This window comes from Gymnodraco acuticeps, unplaced genomic scaffold (genome assembly GCF_902827175.1).
Source record: "Gymnodraco acuticeps unplaced genomic scaffold, fGymAcu1.1, whole genome shotgun sequence".
NCBI lineage: Eukaryota > Metazoa > Chordata > Actinopteri > Perciformes > Bathydraconidae > Gymnodraco > Gymnodraco acuticeps.
The window spans coordinates 5,327,283-5,338,605 of record NW_022991375.1 but is presented as its reverse complement, the minus strand read 5'-3'; the positions used below and the strand labels follow the sequence as shown (position 1 = coordinate 5,338,605).

The window sequence follows — 11,323 nt, the reverse complement described above, 5'->3', positions numbered from 1 at the left end:
CTTTATGTCATTGCTGATGATAATTGATTCGCTTTTTCGAGGCCAGTTTGTGCCAGCCTTGTTCCTTGTACTATTTACAGTGTTTGCCCGGTCTTGGCATTGTTTTGCTCTTATATTTGCAGTGGAAGAAGAAGTTAATATCTAAAACTGTTTTTATCCAACAACTCTGTTAGGGGTAAAAGTCCTACATTTAATATGTAATCTATGTAAAAGTTCTATCAATGTACAATACAATGGAAAATATGTCTACCAAAAGTAAACATGCCTATTCAAGATAGATTTATATGTATCTATTATTTTAATTATGCAGCTATTATTGTGTTAACCACTTAAATGTTGCAGCTGATTAAGGTATAGGGATCATTTGAGTGTATTTATATATGATGTATTTTATATCTTACTTTACACACTACTGGTGGTTCTTCTTTAAAAGGATCCATACTGTCTTATTTGCAATATATTTATTGATTATAGTTTGTATTGTTAACCTTAATGCACTGGTAGCTATTAGTTACCAGATAAAAGTACTATTTCCCTAGTTGATATTTCTGTATTGTGCTGTTAGATGAGTGTTGGCTAACACGCTGACATGTCGGTTTGCTGTTGGTTAATGTGTCTGAATATTGCCATGAGGGATGCTTTGTGTAAATGATCAGACAGGAATATAACATATTTATTCATTCGACATTACTGTTTGGCGACTTTATGCGCTTCTCTCTTTGTGGTACCACATTTGAGCATTTACTAATATCCTGTATTAATTAGCCTGTTTTGTGTTGTTTTGCAGGCCATGTTCTCTACAGAAACGGTATGAATGACTCACCTGCATGCTGTTTTTTCCCGTGGCAAAACACTGAATCAGCAGAATGAACGGTTCTCTCTCTGCTGCAGGCTACAGCGCTCAGTTTCTCCTTCTTTAACATGGAATTGAGTAGATTGTTATTCTGAAGGCCATAAAGTGACAGTGCAGGTAATCATTAGATTCCAGTGACGCTACTCGTGTATGTACAAATTTAAACATAATTTGAAGGTGTTGGATTTAACTGATTCTTCTCACACTTTTTTCCAACATGTGAATGATTATCTATAACTCTTTCATTTTCTGCTTGTCTGAGTTAAATCCAACATTTTTTGAACGTCAGTCTCCACCTTTAACTGATTTGCTCTCTTTGTTTTGGTGTTTCTTTATTTACCTTGCCCTACTTCTCATTTAGATTCTCAATCCTCTCTGTGTCGCTCACTTGCAGTCAAATACAACAGCAAACTGAAATAAACTCAAGGCATAATACAAGTTAAACAGTGCTGTGTGTGTGCACTTTATGGGCCGTCCTTTGTCCTGAAACATGTCTATCAGACAGAACACACCTTGTTTTATGGCCTTCTGATAGCAACACACACTTATGAATTCGACTGTATGTTCAGTGCTGCTCCTAAGGGTGTGCCTCCTGTTTGAATGCGCCCATGTCCTTTTGAGCTGTTACACACTCAAATAGCAGGAGTTTGCACTTTGCCTTTCAACTCTTTTCCAATTCATGCAAATGTGCAACTCTCAGCATGACAGAGATATGGAAGGAGAGTAAAGTGTTTGCATACAGCCATGTGAGTATTACAAGTAGACCATGACTGTGCATTATTAAGAATACTATGTGTGTTTCAGGGAAATGGTGTCCAATGAAAGAAGTTCCAATAGAGAGAAAGTGCCTGCCTCCATGAACAAGTTCTGATAACAAACACTAGCAGGTATACAGACGCTGAAACGCAGGGTGCGGCAGCTGCAAGGAATGTGCTCAAGGCATCTTACACCACACCCAACTCCTCCTCTCGCCCTCTATCCCCCTCCCTCTCTGAGTCACCTGGCAGCCAGTGGACAGGTGTACAGGTCCAGGCAGAGTCTAGGCAGCAGCCAAATCCTGGCCTGCATCTCAGGCTCAGCATATATGGCAGAGGAGTCGGGACGATTTGAATTCAAACAAACTTTATTGACATGGCAGTTAGAGTTCAATGTTGACAATGGAGTTAGAGCAAAAACAAAGAAAGTGCATGACTAAGGTCTATGTTGGTAATGGAGGTTACTCGAGTGAGAATAATAAAAGTTCAATGTGAATAAAAGACAAGAGCAGAGCAGGACAAAATACTCAGATCCGTTACTTAAGTAAAAGTATAAATGGGTCATTCTACAGAAAAGGTGGAAGTGCTGTCACTTACTTTTGCAGACACCAAAATACATGACGTTGACCTAATACTCACATTCATTATATATGTTGAATAAATAGAGATTGTCTTTGCAATGGTACTAAATACAAAATAAAAAATGTAAATTGCAATTTATTTAAAATGCCAAGTTCAAGGACCTTTGTGTCCTTTTGTCACTTTGATCATACATGGAGCCTATAGTTTTAATTTTTTTTTTCAATAAATAAATCTAATTTATATTTACATAACATTACAAGCATTAAATATAACACTGAAATGGTAACAAAAAACGCAAATTATTATTAATAATATCAAATAAATATCAGTCACCCAAAATTACGTCATTGGTGTTACTGCTACACAAAACGCTTTTATTTTGAAATAATGTAGCCTAATGTCTCTGAAGTGCCTCCTGTAACAAGAGATGATTTGAGGCAGTGCAGTGGACAAAGACATAAGGAAAGGCAGACACTTCTTACTTTGTTTGTTTAAGGTGTCATTTTATCTTCAAATGTTACATGCGTCTTTCCCATTTTCAAATGGGAAAATGTATTGTATTGAAGAGTTAAACGATTTTGATATTGACTGAAGCCATATTTGGTCTGACACATGGCAGCCATTTTGTTAAAATGGTAGTGTTTTCTCCAAATTGTCACTGGTGTTACTCTTCTTCCTGGTAACACGTAACACCAGCGACATTCCTATACAAATAAGCTTTGTATAAAGTATAAAAAAAATAAAAATACTTTAAGCTCTACTTGTTGTGGATTCATCAAGTTAAGAGTTAGTTATTGCTATTTAACAGGTTTTAGATGTTTTTAGAAGGAATATATTTCAGCAGATTTGTATCACCCAGATTCCACCTTTTCTGTGAATGACCCAAATACTATGTTCTGAAAATACTCCATTACAAGTAAAAGTCCTGAGATTATAATCTTACTTAAGTAGAAGTACATATGTATTATCAGCTTAATGTACTTATAGTATCAAAAGTACTATGCAGAACTTCTCTTTTCACAGCATTATATAGAATACTATATAATCCTGATTGTGACGTTTAAAAATGCATGTAAAAATGTAGGGGTACTTAGTTACATTCCCACGACTGAATACCATATATGCTCCACATTTAAAAAGACAAATGATGCAGTACTAATTTGTTCAGCCATCACAAGCCTTCAAATTCGCTTAAGTGTCTCCTCCTAACAAACTGGAAACTTAGTGTTTAATAATGGATGTTAAACAAGTATATTTTATTATATATAGCCTAAAAACATACATTTGCTTCAGGGTTTACATTTTGCTCCCCTCTGTCTTTTTTCAACACTCACTTTGGATAAGTTCAAAGCTCTCCTTTGTCAATGAGGGAAAAGCAAGAAACCCCAGGAAGAGACGATGAGGAGGGATCCCTCTCCCAGGAAGGACAGACGTGTAACGGATGTCCTGTGAGACACATGATATCATCTTCCTTTTTCAGCGGAAAACGTTGTCGTCCAAGTGAAATGAGAGATGGGAGACAAAAGCACAATAACTAACGGAGAGTGGCTCAGCGGAGCAGGAGTCACTCAACATCAACAATGTGCAGGACTCAATTATTTCAGGTCTTTTACAGAAGAGGTGATGTTTTTTTTGGCAGGATAGAAATATAAAGCTATTTATAGATTATATTTCCTTCACTTGATGAACTTTCTACATCTCTATAGCTAAATTAGCTGCTGTCCCAGAGCTGAAATGTACTCCAATACTTTATAACGTTGATACAAAGAGGTTACTCTGTGAGTCTGCTCTTCTCTTGTCTTTCTTTTCTTTTTCTGGGGCCCTGTAAGCTTTCCCAGCATGCTTTTCTCACGCTGTAATGTCACATCTGAGTATAATGTGACTCGCTGGAAACTGGGGCCCTGAGGTCATCTTTACACTACTGTGCGGGGAGGTAAGGTGCAAACACGTCCATTTCAACACTATATACAATGTATAGTGTTGCTCTACGTATGTGTGTATGTGGGAGGCAGTGTTGTGAGTATTTGGACTCACACCAATGAGACGACACTACACTCCCATTACATAATGACATTTCCCTTTTAGTTCCTTCAGTCTGCATATTGTGCAGGCCTTTATATTAGTCCCTGAGTAAAACATGATCCTCTCATTAATTTAGAAAAACTGTTTGTATCATTGGTATCATATATTTGTGTGTGTGTGCACGTGTGTGTGGGGATGAACTTGAGACTTTGTCAGGAGACTCTCATAACGTGACAATCAGTACTGGGTGGGGCATCGTCAAGAACCAACAACAACTTAGAAGGAAAGTCCCCACAAGGTTCTTCATTTATATTAGGTAAACGTTGGTGTGTCAGAGTGCTTGTGTGTATGCACGTGCGTCAATGCATACCTGTGACAGGTGCTATTATTACCATCAACATGATCGTCTTGAAATGGTGGTAATGATTATCCAGGAAACACCATGCAAAGCTTTACAAACAGCAAAACAAAGACTTTCATTTATCAAACCGGCTTGACACCATCAGACTGGCATCAATTATTTAAAAATGCCCTGTGTATAATAGTTTAAAAATCAAGACATATTTAACGAGCAAAGAATCAAAACCTATTTAGTAGGGGTGTAACGATATCCGTATTCGTCCCGTACCGTCACGGTTCGGACGTCACGTTCGGCACACGCAGTCACACGACGAATACGCCTTTTTTTTACGGGTGGGAAAAAAGTGTCATTCAGGGCTGTATCCATTACACTATATATAATCCAGGGGGCGGTATTGCGCCTAAAAGCTGTTTGCCAGCCGCCCTTAAACAACAAACGAAGAACAAGAAGAAACACAACAACAAAACGAACAAAATACAAGAAGAAAAGTTAGTATGGCGATTTCAGATAACACACAGGAGCTAGAACCCACCTGCTTCTTTTAAACCAGCTGTGTGGGAACATTTCGGGTTCCCTGTGGACTACAGTAACGATGAAGTGTGCGAGTGGTGGATCGGACGAGGACGGTGTGTCGGCGTTGTTAGACAGCGGTGCGGTATGCTAATGGTAACACACGCCAAACATGCTAAATCATATCAGAAGGCATCACCCAGATTTGCCAATCACCGGAGCCCGGCAAAAGACAACAGCAGTTCAACAGCTGATCCCCGCTGTTTTTAAGAAGACAAGAGACATGAGAGCCGAGAGACCAAAATAAATAACGGAAGCTTTTGGTATATGTTTTTCAACGACTATGCGCCCTTGAAACAATTTCTTATTATTTATGTATTATTTTCAATACATTATTTTTAGTTTTACAGCTTGATGAAACCTTTTTGTTTGACATCAGCCATTATAGATAATATGGCCATCTGAGTGTGTGTGGTACTGTTTGTGGTTTGTTTTTAACTGTTTAATACAGTTAATTATTCAAAATGTCAGAGTTCCTTATTTTTAAACTGAAACTTGCACTACTGTTCAAAGAAAAAATGAAAGCTGCTGATGCTCACCAACATAATTTAAAGATAAACTATTTTAGCTCCCACATATCACAGGTATCTTTGAACTTGAGCTTTCTTTAACTTCCCTAGACAGGTTGTAATGTGGTTGAGGTGAAACCATGATTGTTTACAGTTATTAGCAAATCTCCTGAAACACCTTAAAGTGTGAAAAGGACACAGATCCAAAACAGTTTTACCGTCAGAGTGGAAAGGTGACACAGGTAGGTGTTTGCACCAACAACTTGGGCTTTAAACCTCCAAGACTGACATGCGGGCCAAACAGGGAAAACAGTTTGTGGCATAAACACGCGATGGATATCACCAATACCCGGTCGCAATGAAAAGCAGTGTGTAACCATAACTTTGTGTTATGTTAAGATGTAAATTGTGAGTTTCTTGTCAGTTAAATTCATCTGGGAGGGACTCTACAGTAATCAACGTATATTTAATTTTGTTATATCAGAGGAAAGCTGACCCAGTTTGCCAACTTCTAAGAAACTGGCAGTGGCTTGTGGGAAATCCCGGGACTCCTTAAAATACTTGTTTCCACTGTGCACCAAAATATGTCACCCATATGTTCAAACCTGCTTCAAACCATAAACGCACTGCTGTCTTATACTGCCCCCTACTGACCAGAGTTTAAGTGTGTGAACTGGGATGTGTCATCACTTTCGTTTCGTCACACTTACAGTAATGATACTGCAAATGAAACAAAAACAACAGCAAACAATCACATGGACAAAGATTAACATGCTGATGTTATTATCATATCAGCATGAGAAGAGGCTCATCGCTTAAGAAATTAAAAAGTACATATGATTCAATTTGTGCTAGGATAAAAGTTTACAATAAGTAAAAGATAAATTATACAATAACTACAAAGTAGCTCAAAATCAATCTTATAGAAACAGATGAGAAAACACATGTGGTTTAACTTATAACAGAGATGAAGGGTTTTCATATACAATTCATACATGATGCAATACATGTTTCTCCCATTCATTAATTATTAACATACAAAGTAAGTAATTATATATGGTCAGTATAATAACAGGAAATTCCCTTACACGTGTAGCATTTTATTTTGGCTTGTCATAATCTTGCTTGTTTTTTCATCAGACCTTGGACAAGAAGGAAAACGAAACTATGATGTTAAGTTTCGTTTCCCAGTGTAAGCTGATGGGAGGGTATAAATACAGAGACTGTGTGCAGAGCAACATCTTCAAGAGCAACATCTTCAAGCTGAACGTCGTTTCATCTCCATCTACCAGAAGTGAATCAAATACCTGAGCAAAATGAAGGGATCTGCAGGTAAGACAATTTCATTTTGCCCACCTTTTTGGTGTTTAATACGTTAATATTGTGTTTATAATGTGCTATGCAATGTTGTTTTGTAAATTTGGTGCAAAGCTAATATTAAGTGTTCATAATAGCCTACTAAATGCATTTTTGTAACATGTCGTGTTACATTTAGATTTATTTATTTATTTATTAAACAGACGGAAGAAGGGCATGACCCTTATTATATTTCAATAACATGCGACGTCATTAACCTTCGAGAGCCTGTTGTTTTTTCAGTGTTGTGACACAAAGACTTGTATTTTTCTGAATGTAACGCTTTTATTTTTTCATGCAGACTGGCTTCCTTCCTTGTGGAAAGAGACCTTTGAGGAGCTGCTGGACGACGACAATGAGCTGGACCATGGAGACCAGTGGACTCTGAACTTCAGCTACACCCAGGGAGACACACTCACCACAGAGGAGAGGAAGAGGGGCTGGAAGACTTTCTGCCACTGTGCCTTTGGAAAGTATGTATCTTTTATATTATATATATTTATAAATATACAGTTGTTGTTGTTACAGCAAAAGTTGAATAGCAGGTGAAATTAAAAGTTAAAGTGATTATAGCACCATACAAATAGCAGATAGTGTTTATATTGCACATTTCAGGTTTATTGCACAGGATTGCAATATGTTACTTTCAACTACAGTTCTATATATGCAGGTCAATTGTGATAAAAACATTGCTACACTTTAAAAATAGTTTTCTGTTATCTAACAAAAGTAAAGGTAAACTAAATATGCAGACAATGTCAGATGAAACCGGTCATGTGACCAGTTTTCAAAAGCCTGGTACTTCACCCTGGGTAACTGAACAAGTTCTCCTGTTTTATGGTGACTCAAAAAGCACATGATATGATTCAACCAACAAAGTTATTGTGTGATTGAACTTCCTAAATAAAAAAATAAAAAAACATTACTTGTAAGAACCTAATAATATTGGTTTTACATGTTTTATTTAAAAAGGACAATGTCCTTTAACATAGTTCCAATGTGCATTAAATGTATTGCTATTGCTTTATTTCCACATTGGTCCCTAATTGGGCTTTTACATGCACTGTGTAACTTAAATGTCAAGCTATATGTATAATTATGCCACAATCCACTACCATTATGGCAATACAATAAAATAAAATAATGATAATAATGATTACCACTGGTACTCTACAGTACAATTAGCAAACAATTGCTACAGGTCTGGTTTGCTTTTAGCAAGCAGTTAACTTTTGTTGTAAAATACTTAAAATCTGGAAAAATGTGATAATAGTTGGTAGTTGACACCCCTTAAAAGCTGATGGTTCAAATAACTCAGGTGAAATCGTACTAACTCTAAGAATCTCCAACTTTCATTTATTGTCTTCTCCTTCCCCCACAGTTTGAAGTGTCCATCATGCAATAAAGTTTGGAGTTCAGCAAAGGTCACAGTGTTGTTCCGTTACCGGCTGCGCGGTGAACGGGGGGTAGTGATCATGAGGCCCTTTGGACAGGCCTGTCGCAGTTGCCATGATGATACTTATGCCCGTCCTGGTTTTTCCGAGGAGGAGGTGGAAAGAGCGTTGCTCAGGCTGTGTGCCAAAATCCGGAAGAATTGCTACGGAGAAATGGATGACAACGATGTCGGAGGGGAGGCACCACACTCTAAAAATAATTCCAAACCACATGAGTCGGACCTGTGTGAGGCCTGCAGTCAGGGCATATGCCGTGTAAAAGAAGAATAGAAGTGTGTGTGTGTGTGTGTGTGTGTGTGTGTGTGTGTGTGTGTGTGTGTGTGTGTGCGTGTGTGGTGTGTGTGTGTGTGTGTGTGTGTGTGTGTGTGTGTGTGTCTGTGAGAATGAAAGTGATTCAGGAAGAAACTGATTCGTTATACCATTGTAACCATTGTTCAAGTAAATACATAAAGTTGAATTTTTTCTACTGATAAAGTCTGACCGAGTTTTTTTTGTTGCCTAATACTTTAAATACAGGATCAGATCAGCCACAACTACAGCACAGAAATAGATAAACTAATCCCTTATTATACAGTTTCCTATTTCAAGGTTACTTAACATCCTTTTCATTTTGCTGACGCTTTATCCAAAGCGATTCACAATAAGTGCAATCAACAATGAGGATACCAATTCAGAACAGCACAAATACTGTGTGTACATTACATTCAAAGGGCTAGGGCTTTTTATATAAATGCTTATTTTCAATTGTGCTTCACAGATGAATTGCATTTTTTCTGACATTCTACAGAAAAGGTGGAATCTAGGTGATACAAATCTGCTGAAATATATTCCTTCTAAACACATCTAAAACCTGTGAAATAGCAATAACTAACTCTTAACTTGATGAATCCACAACAAGTAGAGCTTAAAGTATTTTTATTATTTTTATACAAAGCTTATTTATATAGGAACGTCACTGGTGTTACGTGTTACCAGGAAGAAGAGTAACACCAGTGACGGTAACACCATGCAGGACAATTTGGAAAAAACACTACCATTTTAATCAAAAATCATTTAACTCTTCAATACAATACATTTTCCCATTCAAATGTTCACCCATAGGGCTATGCAATGAGTAACACTAATGACAGACTTGAAAGATGCACGTAAAATTTGAAGATAAAATGACACCTTTAACAAACAAAGTAAGAAGTATCTGACTTTCCTTATGTCTTTGTCCACTGCACTGTCTCAAATCATCTCTTGTTACAGGAGGCACTTCAGAGACAGTACATTACTTCAAAAATAAAAGCGTTTTGTGTAGCAGTAACACCAATGACGTAATTGTGGGTGACTGACATTTATTGGATATTATTAATAATAATTTGCGTTTTTTTTACCATTTCAGTGTTATATTTAATGCTTGTAATGTTATGTAAATATGAATGAGATTTATTTCTTGAAAAAAAAACATTTTAAATGAAAACTATAGGCTCCACTTCCATGTATGATCAAAGTGACAAGGCAGTTCCTTGAACTTGGCATTTTAAATAAATTTCAATTTATGTATAAAACAATTTTTTTAATGTCTTTTTTATTTAGTACCATTGCAAAGACAATCTCTATTTATTCAACATATATAATGACACAGGGTTGCCAACTCTCACGCATCTGGCGTGTGACGCACGCTTTCACTCTCAATCTCACGCTCTCACGCTGCCCAAACTATTCTCACGCCAAAAACAAGATGAACCGGCGATCGTTTTTGGTTGGTTATTTACAATGTTGAGTATCTGGCCCGCCGGTATCGATCCGCTCCCTCCCCGCCCCCACCACTCTTAACAACATTAACAGACAGCAGAGCAGTGGGAGCCGGTTGGTCAATCCCCGACACGTTTTGCGCATGCGCAGATCTAAGATCCAGTAGAAATGATAACAAAGTAAAAGTCTGCTGCTTATTGTTCTATTAGGCCAAAATAGAGTCAAAGAGTATATGAGAGTGAGTGTGTTAATTAATATATTTGGCAGTTTGGAGTAAGTCTGTAGATTTGTCTGTGTGTGTGTGTGTGTGTGTGTGTGTGTGTGTGTGTGTGTGTGTGTGTGTGTGTGTATGTGTGTGTGTGTGTGTGTGTGTGTGTGTGTGTGTGTGTGTGTGTGTGTGTGTGTGTGTTTCATGTGCCTCTCACGATAATTAATTTTGTTGGATTCATTTTCCCGGAAATTGTTGCGATAAACGATAATATTGTCGGCACCGTTGTATGACCATTTTAGACCACTGGCATAATGATAATATATAATAATAATTCAAGTACATCCTTTCAAACTGCTAGTCACATCCTCATGTAAATGGTAATTTTTATTTATCGTATGATAAGTCAATGAATTGCTTATCGCGACAAAACAGTGGAAACAAACATGTGTTTGATTTTCATTAGTGAATGAAACGTTATAGTCTGTGTCCAATATTGTGTATTTGTATATATTGTATATATATCTTATATATATGCTAAGGTCCCGCTACTGACACGATAGCAGTCATTTAGTGCGCATATGTGTAATTAAACCCATGATATCAAAATCTCACTCCAGCCAGGTACCCAAAGTTGGCAACCCTGTAATGAATGTGAGTATTAGGTCAACGTCATGTATTTTGGTGTCTGCCAAAGTAAGTGACAGTACTTCCACCTTTTCTGTAGAATGACCCCCACATTAATTCAAAACTGATGGCATTATGAATAGAAAACAGAGAGAAAAAAACAAAACAGTGGTCCCTCGGCTGTTTTAAGGGCTTTTTTTTACTTTTGCACAATGTAGGGTTAGGGTTAACTCTAACCCTAACTATTTTGATGTATAATATCATGTCTTTCAGAAAAGCAATACAT

At 37.3% G+C, this 11,323-nt stretch overlaps 1 protein-coding gene across 1 annotated transcript; it reads left to right on the top strand.

Moving 5' to 3' along the window:
• Positions 1-6,332: 6,332 nt before the first annotated feature.
• LOC117562995 (receptor-transporting protein 3-like) lies at positions 6,333-8,936 on the top strand. Its single transcript, XM_034241093.1, has 3 exons — positions 6,333-6,984; positions 7,310-7,481; positions 8,390-8,936. The coding sequence occupies exons 1-3, from the start codon at positions 6,969-6,971 to the stop codon at positions 8,730-8,732; spliced, it is 531 nt and encodes a 176-aa protein (XP_034096984.1). The 5' UTR covers positions 6,333-6,968; the 3' UTR covers positions 8,733-8,936.
• Positions 8,937-11,323: the final 2,387 nt, after the last annotated feature.

Coding starts and splice junctions, on each gene's coding strand:
- LOC117562995 (XM_034241093.1), top strand. Junction 7,482..8,389: donor TGCCACTGTGCCTTTGGAAA/GTATGTATCTTT, acceptor CTTCCCCCACAG/TTTGAAGTGTCCATCATGCA.